This window comes from Micromys minutus (assembly GCF_963924665.1).
Source record: "Micromys minutus genome assembly, chromosome: 1".
NCBI classification, from domain to species: domain Eukaryota; kingdom Metazoa; phylum Chordata; class Mammalia; order Rodentia; family Muridae; genus Micromys; species Micromys minutus.
In genome coordinates, this window is record NC_137969.1 from 155,663,591 (window position 1) to 155,678,877 (window position 15,287).

General features: G+C 39.9%; 1 protein-coding gene across 1 annotated transcript in view; it reads right to left on the bottom strand.

Moving 5' to 3' along the window:
* The window catches only part of BABAM2 (BRISC and BRCA1 A complex member 2), a 357,467-nt gene that overhangs the window by 222,204 nt on the left and 119,976 nt on the right, over positions 1-15,287 (bottom strand). Inside the window, exon 6 of the mRNA XM_080918718.1 lies at positions 7,454-7,528. Within this exon, the coding sequence (XP_080774844.1) occupies positions 7,454-7,528 (75 nt within the window). The remainder of the gene's footprint in view (positions 1-7,453; positions 7,529-15,287) is intronic.

Genomic DNA, 15,287 nt, shown 5'->3' on the forward strand with positions numbered 1-15,287 from the left:
CCCTGTGCATCCACTGATTAAAAAGCTACAGTGGGTGCCCTTAGAAGAAAGATGGCTGCCTTGTCTCCTGAAAGGTGAATGGTTTGGCTTTTTCACCTGCAGTTCATTTTCATAGCATCAAGACTCAGATTCTATAGGAAACAAGATTTCTGCAAGCATTCAGTAGGCATGAATAGTCTTACTATATCACATAAAATGAAGCCATTAAGATTACTGTAGAAACCAGAAGTATACACACTTTAGTCACAGTAAATCGGTTTTGGCTTTGCTTCTGGCCTGGCCTGCCCACACCCTGTGGAAGAACACTCCACAACTATGTAGACTACATGACATTTTCTTATCCAAAGAAATATTGCTGCTGATATTTTTGCAAGGTTATGTTTATCACATGCATTATAAGCTGGCTAGTTCTATGTCAACTAGATACAAGCTAGAATTATCAAAGAGGAATGAGTCTCAACTGAGAAAATGTTTCTAGAAGATTGGGCTATAGAAAAGCCTATAAGACATTTTCTTAATTAATGATTAGTGGGGGAGGTCCCAGCCAATTGTGGGTGGTGCACTCCCTGGGCTGATGGTCCTGGGTTCCAAAACAAAAGCAGGCTGAGCAAGCCATGACAAGCAAGCCAGCAATCAGAAATCTCCATGGTCTCAGCATCAGTTCCTGCATCCAGGTTCCTGTCCTGTTTGAGTTCTAACCTTGGCTTTCCTCAACTGACTATATATGATTCAGGATATGTAACCCAAATAAACCCTTACCTCCCTAAGTTGCTTTTAATTGTGGTGTTTCATCAGAGCAATGGTAACTAAGACACACTACCAGAAGGAAATAATTGGTACTTAGCTCTCTAGTCCAGTGATACTGGACAATTTCCTATAATATTACTAAAGAGTTTCCTACCTCTAAGAGTTTAACTACAGTCTGTATGAAGATACAGTCTGCTAAGGGAACACAAATGTCAGCCCAGGTTACTAAACCCAGCAAAACTCTCAATTATCATAGATGGAGGAACCAAAATATTCCATGACAAAACCAAATTTAAACATTACACACACACAGAGAGAGAGAGAGAGAGAGAGAGAGAGAGAGAGAGAGAGAGAGAGAGAGAGAGAGAGAGACTAATCTAGTCCTACAGAGGATTCTCCAACACAAGGAGGGTATCTACACCAAATAAAAAACAAGAAATTAATCATTTTACAACAACCCCCCCAAAACACACACACACACACACACACACACACACACACACAAAACCACCCTCAGCAACAAACATAACAGAAATCTGTCTTTAATATCTCTCAACATCAACAAATTCAATTCCCCCAATAAAAAGACATTGGCTAACATGCTGGATACATAAACAGGACCCAGCATTTTGTTGCATAAGAAACACACTTCAATGACAAAGAAAATCACTACCTCATAGTAAAAAGATGGAAAAAAATTTTTCAAGCAATTGATCCCAATAAGCAAGTAGTAATTGCCAATATAATAGACTTTCACCCAAAAGTTATCAAACAATTCAGGGAAGGACACTTCGTATTCAGCAAAGGAAAATAAAATCCACCAAGATGAACTCTCAATTCTATGCCCCAAAGGCAAGGGCACCCACATTTGTGTAAAAAAAAAAAAAATTGTTACTAAAGCTCAAAACACACACTGAACCCCACACAGTTATAGTGGGAGAATTCAACACCCGACTCTGCCCAATAGACAGGTCATTGAAACAGAAACTAAACAGAGACACAGTGTAACTAATAAAAGTTATTTATTAAATATTATTAAATCCAAATGGATTTAAAAGATACAGAACATTTCACCCTAAAACAAAAGAATATGCCTTCTCACTACCTCATAGTACCTTCTCCAAAACTGACCATATAATAGGTCACAAAACAGGCCTCAACAGATACAAGAAGACTGAAATCATCCCATGCATCCTATGAGATCACCACAAACTAAGGCCAAACTTCAACAACCACAAAAACAACAAAAAACAACTCTCTGTTCAATAATAACTTGGTCAGAGAAGAAATGAGGAAAGAAATTAAATACTTTCTAGAATGCAATGAAAGTGAAGAGACAACATATCTAAACTTATGGGACACAATGAAAGCAGTGCTAAGAGGAAAAGTCATAGCACTAACTGCCCTTATAAAGCAAGCTGCCATCTGAGTGGCCCAGCAAGCAGTTAACTAAGATAGATGCAGATACTTATACCAACCACTGGACTGAAGTCGGGGACCCTATGGTTGAATTAGAGGAACGATTGAAGAAGCTGAAGAGGAAGGCAACCCCATAGAAAGACCAGCAGTCTCAACTAACCTGAACTACTGGGAGCTCCCAGAGACTGAGTCACCAATTAGGCAGCATTAGGGGCTGGTCCGAGGCAAGGATACATATATAGCAGAGGACTGCCTGGTCTGTCCCCTCAGTGGGAGAAGATGTGCCTAATCCTTGAGAATCTTGAGCATGCCTCCCTCCTCCACCCCCTACTCCCCCACGAAGAAGAATTCTGTTGGAAACAAGGGAAGAAAAATTTGAGAACTTCTTATTCAATTAATAAAAAATTTAGTAGGAAAAGTAGAGTCTTCACTCATAAGAGAGTTTGGTTTTTATGAAAATGACAATGATTTCTTAGTGTTAAATTGTTGGGGTTAGCATTTCACACAGAGCAAATAGTAAAAAGAAAAATATAGGACCAGAGAGCATGGAGCCCACCGAACAGCCTTGCAAGCACACTTCCACCTGAGCCCACAGGAAGCCTGTCACATACCCTACCAGCTGTCCCGGAGGGAACACCTGAAGCATTCAGAGGGCAGATAGCATGGTGCACTCTGAAAGCGGGTCCATTCCAGCCCAGCTAGAGGGCCCCGTGACCTCCATCAAGACTCAGGACCTACACCCAGAAGGCTGAGCCCCCAGAACAGCCTTACAAGCACTCTTCCACCTGAGCCCACAGGGAGCTGGCTATACAGTCTACCAGCTGTCCCTGGAGGGAACATCTGGAGCTCTCCAAAGACAGATGGCATGGTGCAATCTGAGATCCGGTCCTTTCTAGCCCAGGGAGAGGTCCAGGTGACAGCCATCAAGACTGAGGACCTGCCTGCAGATGGCTGAACTCCCAGAACAGCCTCACAAGAGCTATCCTACCTGAGGCCACAGAGACAGAACGGAGTCACTGCAAGCATAACTCACTGCGGGCCCCTAAAGAGACAAATACCCAGAAGCAATCTTCTCTGAGCCCACAGGCCCTCAGATCCACAGGAGAGACAGGCTCCAGTCAGAGACAAGATCCAATATAATCACAGATAACAAGATGGCAATAGAAAAGCAAAAGAACAAAATCAATGGAAACCAAGACAAGCTGGCAACATCAGAACCCAGCTCTCCCACCACAGCAAGTAGCAGATTGCCAAACACTCTAGAAAAACAAGACTCAGACTTCATGATGATGATGGAGATCTTAGAGAAGCATGTGGATAACTCCCTTAAATAATTACAGGAGAACACACATAAACAAATAGAAACCCTTAAACAGGAAACACAAACTCAGAGAACTACAGGAAAACACAACCAAACAGGTGAAGGGACAGAAAACAGAAGTAGAAACAAAAAAGAAAGCACAAAAAGAGACAACCCTGGAGATAGAAAACCTAAGAATGAAATCAGGAGTCATAGATGCAAGAATCACCAACAACTACAAGAAGAGAGGATCTCAGGGGCAGAAGACAACATTAAAAACATTGACATAACAGTCAGAGAAAATGCAAAAGCCAAAAAGCTCCTAACCCAAAACATCCAGGAAATCAAGGGCACAATGAGAAGACCAATCCTAAGGATAGTAGGTGTAGAAGAGAGTGAAGACCCCCAACAAAAAGGCACAGTAAATATCTGCAACAAAATCATAGAAGAAAACTTCCCCACCCTTAAGAATGAGATGACCATGAACATACAAGAAGCCTACAGAACTCCAAATAGATTGAACTAGAAAAGAAACTCCTCCTGACACATAATTGTCAAAACACCGAATATTCAAAACAAAGAAAGAATCCTAAAAGATGTAAGGGGAAAAGGACAAGTAACATATAAATGCAGACCAATCAGAATCACACCAGACTTCTCAACAGAGACTATGAAAGCTAGAAGATCCTAGACAGATACATATAGACCCTAAGAGAATACAAATGCCAGCCCAGGTTACTATATCCAGAAAAACTCTCAATTACCATAGACGGAGAAACCAAGATATTCCAGGACAAAACCAAATTTACACAATATCTGTCCACAAGTCCAGGCCTACAAAGGATAATAGATGAAAATCCCAACACAAAGGAAACTACACCCTAGGAAAAGCAAAAAAAAAAAAATAATCATGAAAGAAAATCAAAAGAAGAAAAGCACACAAACATAATTCTACCTCTAACAACAAAAATAGCAGAAAACAACAATCACTATTCATTAATATCCCTTAAATCAATGGACTCAATTCCCCAATAAAAAGACACAGACTATCAGACTAGATAAACAGGATCCAGCATTTTGCTGCATACAGGAAACTCATCTCAGAGAGAAAAAGACAGACACTACCTCAAAGTAAAAGGCTAGGGAAAAAACCTTCCAACCAAATGGTCCCAGGAAACAAGCTGAAGTAGGCATCCTAATATCGAATAAAATAGATTTTCAACCAAAAGTTATCAAAAAATATAAGGAAGGACGCTTTTTACTCAGCACAGGAAAAATCTATCAAGATGAACTCTCAATCTTGAATATCTATGCTCCAAATACAAGGGCACCCAGATTCATAAAAGAAATCCTACTAAAGTTCAAAGCATATATTGCACCACACACAATAATAGTGGGAGACTTGAACACCCCACTCTCAACAATGGACAGATAATGGAAGCAGAAACTGATCAGAGACACAGTGAAACTAGCAGAGATTATGAAAAAAAAAAAACTGGAATTAACAGACATCTACAGGACATTTCATCCGAAAACAAAAGAATATACTTTCTTCTCAGCACCTCACGGTACCTTCTCCAAAACTGACCATATAGTCCATCACAAAACAGGCCTCAACAGATATAAGAAGACTGAAATAATCCCATGCATTCTATCATATCACCATGGACTAAGGCTGGTCTTTAATAACAACAATAACAACAAAAAGCCCAAATACACATAGAAGCTGAACAATGCTCTACTCAATGATAACATGGTCAAGGAAGAAATAAAGAAAGAAATTAAGGAATTTTTAGAATTTAACAAAAATGTAAATACAGAGTATCTAATAAAAAATGAGAAAAAAAGAATATAGCATCAGTTTTCACTCTAACAAAATTAAGAGCAGTGTCTTCTAATGATTACTTTTATCTTTTGAGAAAGAAACCAGTCACAGCTGAGTATCTTTGTGGGACTAGTCCCGTGACTCCTCGTGGATGCCAAAATCTACCTGGTAATTCGGTTTTTGTATAAAATGATAAGAGTATTTGCATATAACCTATGTGCATCCTCCCACAGACTTTAAATGTCTAGTCTTATATAATTGGCATACCATATTATGGAGTAATTATAACCCCCCCTCCAAAAAAAAAAAAGAACCTGTATACATTCATTAAAGGTCCATTTTTTCCAAATATTCCATCCTTGTTTGGCTAAATTCATGGATTCAGACACAGAACTTGTCTCTACATCGTCAAATGCATATAATTACAAAATAATCTCTTTGAATACTATGATGAATAATCACACTTCGGTGATTTCAGTGGCCTCTCTGCTGTTCTATGAAGCATGGTTTCTCCCTACAAATCCATCAGATGGATTAGACAACTAAGCCTGAAAGGAACAGACTCAGAAGGTCAATCCACAGGATCGGACACCTATGAGCCCCAGGGCCAGTGGGCTGCTGTGTAGACGGACTACAGAAGCAGAGCACATCTTCTGAGTTTACCTGAGATTGTGCTCAGTTTCTATCACCTGCAAATAAAGAGTAGGAGCTGGAAAACTGTTTTTCTACTGATTGAGTTTTTACTTAAGTAATTTATTTATCTAAGCCTTTGACTTTGCTCAACCAAAGTAAAATTCAGGATCTGAACTTAGGTATCATGTTAAGAGCCATTTCCACTTACAATAAAAAGTAAAGTCGTACCATAGATTATTTATCAAAGCACTCATCCTAACATCAAGGGATCCGTTAGTAAGTGCATTTGTTACACTCGGTAATATGAACATAAGAAACTTGCTGCTGCAGTCAGCAGGGTGTCTAATGCTATCTCACTGTTCACAAGTTCTGCTTCAGCAGCTAATCACTGGACAAAGTGAGGTGACCTACTGCCATCCTAACAAAGCATATACTAACCCTCAGAGCTGAAAGACTAAACTTTATTTGTACTCAACAGAAACAGTTACAGATCTAACAACTAGGTGGGGAACATCCAAATGTAAATAGCATGCCAAGAGGTTCCTAATGCCAATGTTCTCCAAAGAGCACAGCAAGTTTCTAGCCATTCCCTAGAGTCCTGGGTGACATTGCTAATCTCTCTTCTCTCAACAGTTACAAATATGATCAGCACTTGAATGACATCAAATTAAGAAGGCAAAAATTCAGCCTGGCAGTGGTGGTGCACACCTTTAATTCTAGCACTTGGGAGGCAGAGACAGGTGGATCTCTAAGTTCCTGGCCAGCTGGGTCTACAAATCAAGTTCTGAGACCGCCAGGGCTACACAGAGATACTCTGTCACAGAAAAGAAGGAAATAAAAAAAAATAAAATAAGGCAAAGAAATTTTAAGATTAGACTGAAACTAAATAAAGACAGGTTGAAAGGAGCTGTGGCAGCCAGCCCAGTCTTAAATCATTGCCCACAATCCTCATCTGAACACACCAGGACCTCTGCCTTGGCATTTTCTTTTCAAAACTTGCTCTTTGGTTATCTGGTTTCCTTCACTAGCCACAAGTAGTCTTTTGGAAACTATTTCCTCTCTACAGAGCATCTAAGCATCCCTTACCAAATAGTTGTTCCCTGGGTCTCTAACCCACTTTAATGAATATCGTATACATTGGTCTAATGAGACAGTGAATCCCTAAGACCACCCAACTTCGAAGGTACCTGAGTTCATTACTGACGTAAAGATGAAATGCCTTTTAAGCATATTTAATATGTAAAATGCCTTGGACAATATCTATGAGTCTTTCATCCCAGTAAGATTACTAAATAAAAATAATTTTCCCTAGTGTCATTTATTTTTACTACTAACGTAAACTTATTCCTAAGCAACTTTTAAGGTTAGTATGCACGTTAGCCAAAGAAAACAATTCCAGTGGATTTTCCTGCAGTAAGCATCTTATTAAAATTCATTGTCTGAACAAAATAAGAAACAAGGTATACAAATATTGAGCTAAATGATCACGGTCTGACTTATATTCCTTCACTGATAATGCATGGTTTTACCTTGAGAAGATATGTGGGAATGTTGCTGAAATCTACTGGTAACTTCAATAGAAAACGAGCTGAAAATTCACCGGTCTGTGGGGAGAAAAAAAGAGTAAAATATAAAACAGACTGATAAGTAACAATTATGTCCAAGAAAAAAAATTCAACTATTTCAATATGCAGACAAGTTCTATTAGTTTCCTGACATAGGAGAAAAAATAAGGTTAGAAAGTAGAAGAGGATTAAAAGTAATTCTTAAACTATTGTAAGGGCACAGTTTTAACATCAGAACTCTTCATTTTAATGCATGACAAAATTTTAAAGTAGTATTGGGTTTTTAAAAACTATGAAATGAATACATGAATGAATATTATTTTTCAGAAAGTAGAAGAGACCACCCTACCTCCCAGACTCATCTGCTTTTACTGAGCATTCATATCATCGCCCTGATTCTGTGACTTATCACCATGTATGCTGACATCCATTAGAGGAAGTGTCAGGTCCATACAAGGAACAAACTTCCCCTAATGTACAGCCAAACATCCCTGCACATCCAGAAAAATTTCTCATCTCTTTAGGTCACTAATATTATTATCAACTAATATTTTCAGTAATTGGTTATTTAGAAATTTAAAGCACTTAAGCTAGAAATAATATTGCCAATTAATTGCAGTGTTGGTGTGTGTGTGTGTGTGTGTGTGTGTGTGTGTGTGTGTGTGTGTGTGTATGTGTGTGTGTTATGCTAGGGAACACACCAGGGCTTCATGCATGCTAGGTAAGCAAACTACTCAGTGATCTCAGGATTCCAAGAACTCTATGCAAAGGCAGCAAAGCTATGTGAGGTCCTGAGTCTCCCACCCTCTCTCACTGCAAGCATTGAGTGTGACTTGAAATTTTGACACAGTGAATTCCAATATGACATGTTTGACCAAAAAAAAAAAAAAAAAAAAAAAAAAAAAAAAAAACCAAGATGCTAAAACTACTTTCAATAATGGTTCTTTCTCCAGCCTGCCCACTTGGCCTAGAGACACAGATTAATGTATGTCTCCACTCTTGTCAGAGACACCTCTATTTGTAAAACATGGTAAGGAACAAAGAGACCCACAGCTGGTCAATGTACGGGAAATAAAGGATTTGAGAACAGCCATCCCTAAATAGGACATCTATATTATAACCTCCTTCTCCTAGGGTTCATGGATCACTGCAGAAAGGGAGGTGTGAAAACCTGGAGTGGTATTTTCTGGACACATCAGGGGCAGTGATGTGACAGTGCTGGAACTCACAGCAACAGTGACAGCATGCATAAGACCTGTGCGATCTAAAGCCAGACCCAATGCCAGCACGGACAGGAGCTGGGCACAGACTCCCACATTTAGCCAAGGAACGACTGGCAAGTGACAGCTGCTGAAAGATGTCTGGGAGAGGAAGAGTCAGTGCAGCTCCCAGGAAGTCTACCGCCTTCCCCAGAAGGCCACACGTCCGAGAACATATGAGTAGCACAGATTGACTTCATTTGTGGGAAGAAAAATCCCACAGAGCTGGGTGTGAATCTAGGAGGAGTTGGAGGAGAGGTAAAGATGGCATATATGCATTATATACTTTTACATATGTATAATGTATGTGTGTATTATATGTATATATTTCTGTATAGTATATATACATATATAGTATGTAATGTTATATATTGCAATATTTATATATATTACATATACATAAATAAAAACCATATATTTTTCTCAAAGAGCAAATATCTTTAATATTTAATCTCTCTCTTTGCTTTCATAGTGAGATTACTCAGAGCTCAGAGTATCCTTTTTGCCCTCCAACCCTTCAAAAGCTCAACCAAGCAAACTCCTAAATCATAGCTTTAAGCACAGGAAACATTCCCAAGTACACCTTTTACAATGGTTCCACAGATCTCACCACTCTTCCACAAGCACATTAACAACTGGCTCCCAGGCTCTGCAGAGCTCTCTAAGTGGAAACTGAAACTCAGAAGGTAACTGATAACAGCCCTCTGCCCAGATCCGTGTGTGCTTTACATTTACATCATCTTCTAGCTTGCACTAGACATTAGTCTCGAGCTAATGATGGAGCATTTCACCATCATCCCCAGCCCAACCTAGTGACAGAAAAGGGAGAAATGAGTAGTTTGCCAAAGCAAAGATGAGGTGAACAAGAGAGACAAGCACACCAGGAATGCCAAAGGTGAGGCACAAGCCTGATTCTAAAAGCTAAGCAGCTACCCACAGCCCCACACTGGGCAAATACTTATGGGCCACAGGATGATCTGCAAACATCTCGAAGTGACTCATGAAAGAATAGTAGTGAGATCCTAGTTCACTTCCCTTTTATTGAGCCCAAGACTTCTGGTGTTAGGTTTAGCCCCTACAAGACTCTAAAGATAACATTCCCGTTGAATCATGGTTCTTTGGATCAAAACATACTGGATCTGTCAAGGAGGGGATCATACGTTGAACGAGGTAAGGCTGGTACTAACATCTAACTCTATTGTTAAATGAGGTTTTTACAAAAGCCACCAGCCTGTTGGGTACTGAGAGCACAGAAATGAAACAGAAAGCCTTCCTCTTGTACTGTGTGCAGTGCTCAACCAGGAACCTCTGCTCCTGACACTCCTCTTGCTCCTGCAGGATCATTTCCCACTCCACTTGCCCCATCAGCATGCACAAAGCATCTTATAAGAGTCTTTTATTTCACGTCTTTGCTAAGCTCCCATCTTATTCTTTGTTCCACATTAGAAAATCATCCTCCTGGGATAAAAAGAAAGAAAGAGTCTCTCTGAGGTCTGCACTTCCTCTTTTGTTTTTCTCTTGCAAAGTCACCAATGCCCTGGGCATAGGGAAACTCCGTGGTGACTCCTGTCTTCCCTCAGGGCCATGTCAGCAGCACTTGTGGTCCACAGAAAGACTCCTCACAGTGTGAACAATCTCTAACTCCTGCAAGATGTACAATAGGCATCCCCAGAAGTCATGGATACAGAAGTAACTAACACATGCATGTGGAATGCCTGTTAAACCGTTTGGGGATAGGACTTTAAAGTTGTCATGGGATTCGAAGAAAGTGAGAAAGAGAGCTGGAGAAATGATAAACTAATTCAACCCCTTTATTCTTCATCCTCAATTTATGAAGTCAAAGTCCCTAGCAATAGTACAATTAGTGCAATTAGTCTGTAGTTGAAATTGAATTCTGATGGTTTGAGACGGTTAAATCTGATGACCTGTGTGTATGCATCTGTATGCACACATATGTACACATACATGCATTTGAAAACCCAATAAAAGAAATAAAATGTGGATTTAATAACTTATAAGAACTCTTGTCCATATATGGTAATAAAAAATCACTTTTTTTAACACTTGGACTCATGTGAACTACAAGTTACTTTAGCCCACAAGTACATTTTAGCTTTTGGCTCTCTTTTAGTTTATACAATATATTTTTATTTTACCAACTATTACAGACCAAATGTTAAAAAACAAAAAAGCCTCTTGGATGGTCCCTACCTATCCTTTCTCAGCAGGTTGCTCCTCAAACTGACACATGGGTTTTATGTCAGAAAGATGGCTGTACTGGGAAAAAAGGTGATTTATGATCTCCAGCTTCCTGAAAAACTATTTTACCAGCACATGTTAATTATACAAACTACTGGGCTTTACTGTGACATTCAAAACCAGGGGATGCTTGTACAAGAGCCAAGCCTGCCTTCTCTCAGTGCCCGTTTCAGTAGATGAGTGCTGGGATCCAGTGCCCGCTACACATCAAGGCCTCCAGGAGTAAAAGAAGTCAGGCTGGAGATCCGGCTCAGCAGCAAAAGAACCGCCTAGAAGGTACAGGCCTCGTGTTCAACCCCTAGAACCACAGAAACACTGCAGGAGAGCACGAGTCTCACTGTCTCCAGCGCACTGCACATGCTGGAACCACAGCTCAGGGACTCTGGTCATCGACACGCCTATGATCCAAAGCCAATCTGCCTTTGTGAAACTGAGCAAATGTCAGGCTAAAGCACGTCTCTGTATAACACTGAAATTACAGACATACTATGAGGAAAGCGAGAGTGCGTGCATGCACGCGCACACACACACACACACACTCTCACACACACTCACACACACACACACTCTCACACACACACTCACACACACACTCACACACACACATACACACACACACACACACACACTCACATATACCAGCATTGCTCAACCACATACAATGGCTGTCTTTATATTTATTTTTCAGTCACTCCGTACTGTTAAAGATTACTTCTCCAGCATTCCTTCCTGTGAGCTGTAAATGAGACATTTAGATGCAGCCAAGTACAGAGAATAATTGGAAATCTTTTAGTCAGTCCCTGGTCAGACCTCTTCTTGGATAGATACAGAAAATTACCTGACCTATGACCATGAGAATGTCAGCCTTCCTGCCAACTACATTATGGCACTGTCCCCAGCATCAGCCCTGAATATGTGCATCCTCCTCTTTTAAAGTAAGAGTATGTTGGCAATCGCTCCAGCTGACAAGACTGGAGTTTGGCAAGTTCCTGGTGCTGGGCTTTTCTCTTCACAGCAGCTGTCCCACAGTTCCCTTCATCTTTGGGGAGTGACAGGTAGATGTCTTGTCCTGAACACATTCCAGACGGCAGTTGTGCCTCAGGGGACTGTCCTTCCTGTCTTAGGCAGTGCTCTCCTATCCACAAATAAGCTTCCCTATGAAATGGACTAGTGCCACTCAGAGAAGGTAAAGGCCAAGAACTAACTAGAAGAGGTGACTCTAACTTCAGTTGGTGACAATATGGTGGGCTGATTCTTAAAACTGACAACCAATTAATCTGGAAATTTGTGGAAGCTTCTTTTGCAAGAATATAAACATGCAGTTAGTCTTAATAGATTATCACTCTAAAGACATTCTTAAAATGTATTACTTTTCCCCAAACCATGTTTAATAGATGTAATCCATTTACATCTGTTTTTAAGGCAAGGGGAAACCAGAGCTGAAAGAATAGAATTCCTTACTACAACAGTGAAGGAGAGGAGAGCTCAACCTTGAGCTCTATGTTATCTGGTCACTAATAAATTACTGAAGAGGACAGGTTGACAGAAAAGCCTTGTGATCATCCTCAAGGTACTGGAGGCCATGAAGACAGGAAATCCCCAGAGCAAACTGGCTGCTGAGACCAGCTGACATGGCAAGTTTTGAATTTCACCAGAGACTGTGCCTTGACCTACAAGGTGAAGTCACTCCACATCAGGTTTTGTCCTTCACATGCATATGTACATGCATGTACATGCTCCCCACATGTGGTACATGTGGTACATTCACACAACACCCACATATACATACAGAAGTAATAGGGGAGAAAGAAAAAGGAGTCTGATTCCTTTGTGATAGTTGGTTCTTGACTCCCTGGATGTTACTGATTACTGCACTCTACGTAAGTCTGAAAACCATCTACTCAGAGACAACCCCACCAGTATGTCTTCCTCGCCACAGTCATCAAGGACGGTCCTGCTTCTCCAGGATTTCTCAAAGAGCATTTCTGTGGGTAGAGCCCTGGCCAGTGTTTCCCTGCAAGCCTCCTCCAGGTGCCCTGCTGTGCCTTTCCTTACTCTTAGAGCAGGCAGACCCATCCTCAGTGCTGACCCCGGACTGTGAGACAACATGGCTAGTTTGTCCTAAGTGACCACGATCACAGTGAGTTAGTTTACAGCAGCAAAAAGAAGCTAATCTCATTCTTAATTTGAAATATTTTGGCTCAAAATCAAGCTCTTTTTGCAGAATCCCATGTTAACCTTCCAGAGTCCTGGTCTGGCAGTGGTTTTGCTGGCAAGCGTCCTTCAGAATAGCCCTAAGCTCTGTGCAAAGCCCTCATCTGTCTGTTCCCCAAGGCTCATCTTTGCATCCTAGCTCTTCCTTGCTTGCTTAGCTACTAACTCATGTCCAGTTACATTTATTTCTATATTGTTCGCTCTAAATTGTATGTCACTGGGCCTTGACTACTGTGAGCTTACACGTTAAAAACTCACTTCACCACTACAAGTGACTCAGCATTGAAGTATCACATTCACCCCATTAGTGTAAAGGGGTTGACTATAGCACTCGCACACATTACCAGTAAAGTGCGTGCCACGAGGCAGGAGGATGCTGAGACCTTATCAGCACTTTGTGCTTCAAATGGATCTGAACTTCTACATCCAGACGAAGGACAACTCACGTAATTGTAAAAGGTACCATAGGTCTGACTGTACTTCAATTCAGACTATATATTTAAAGGAGGAGAAACAGGGGAGACAGCTCAGCTCACAAAGTGCTTGCCTTTCAAGTACAAGGATCTAAAGTTAATCCTCAGAACCAAAATAAAACAAAGACAAGGAAACACCAGAGATACACAAACCAGGAGTGTGAGTGCATGTTTGTAAGCCTAGTGCCAGAGACACGCATATCCCAGGAGCTCACTGGCCAACCTAGCCTAGTTGATGACTTCCAGACCAAAAAGAGACACCAACTCAAAACAAAAGTGAATAGTATCTAAAAACAACACATAAAGTTGTCCTCTGGCCTCCAAATACACACACACATAAATATACATACAAATGAACACAGACACACACACATACCACAAACATGTATGAACAATCACATACAAACACATATACTTACATACATATACATATGCACATATATGCACACAGACAAACATACACAGACACAAACACATACACAAAAAAGTGAAGTGGAAAAACAAAGCCATTTTTTTAAATGAATTTAAAATGAGCTTCCCATCATTAAGAACACCAGAAACTCATCAAGTAGTCAGGCTGGGTTGAATCTAACATCCTTTTCTTTTTTGTTTACAACTTTATTTTTAAAAAAAAACAAAACAGAGATACATATACAGATTATTAAAAGCATTTTAGCGTAAATATATATATGAATATATTTTTCACAGTACTTGATTTTTTTAAAGGTTTGATAATATGCATTGAAATCTTACTATTTACAAAGATCATAAAGTATATGTAAAACAAAACATAACATAGAAATAGTCAAAGTTTTTGGCATGTAAAGATTAAGCAATGATTTATAACTACCAAAAACTGTCACAAGGCTATCTTCTTAGCTCTTGAGTTATTAATGGTTTAATGTCTAGGTGTACCCCACTCTGAGAGGGTGCTATACACTTATTATTATTATTATTATTATTTTTTTTTTTTTTTTTTTTTTTTTTCTAAGAAGAACTGAGGCTTCCACTTTTTTTTTTTTTTTTTTTTTTTTTTGAGCTTCATATGGTCTGTGAGTTGTTTCTTGGGTATTCAGAGCTTTCTGAGGCTAGTGTCCAATTATCAGTGACTGCATATCATATATGTTCTTTTGTGACTGGGTAACCTCACTCAGGATGATATTCTCTAGATACATCCATTTTCCTAGAAATTTCATAAAGTCATTGTTTCTAATAGCTAAGTAGTACTCCATTGTGTAAATATACCACAATTTTTGTATCCATTCATCTACTGAAGGACATCTGGGTTCTTTCCAGCTTCTGGCTATTCTAAATAAGGCTGCTACTAACATCTTTTTCTGAGAGGACATTTAAGTAGATTTTTTAGTAAGAATAGTTCTAGAGACAACAGATAGACTAAATTCATGGTAATAGTCATGTAAATCAATAATTAATAGTTTAAGACACACTGTTAATGGAGTTGTAAAACATTATGGAAAGGTTTGTGGAACAGATGAAACTTAGGTTGCCATATGAGCTGGCAATCCCTGGGTCACATTCACTCACTAGTCCACAGCAGGAGGGACTGATGCTGAGAGGTCCACTGCAGCATCA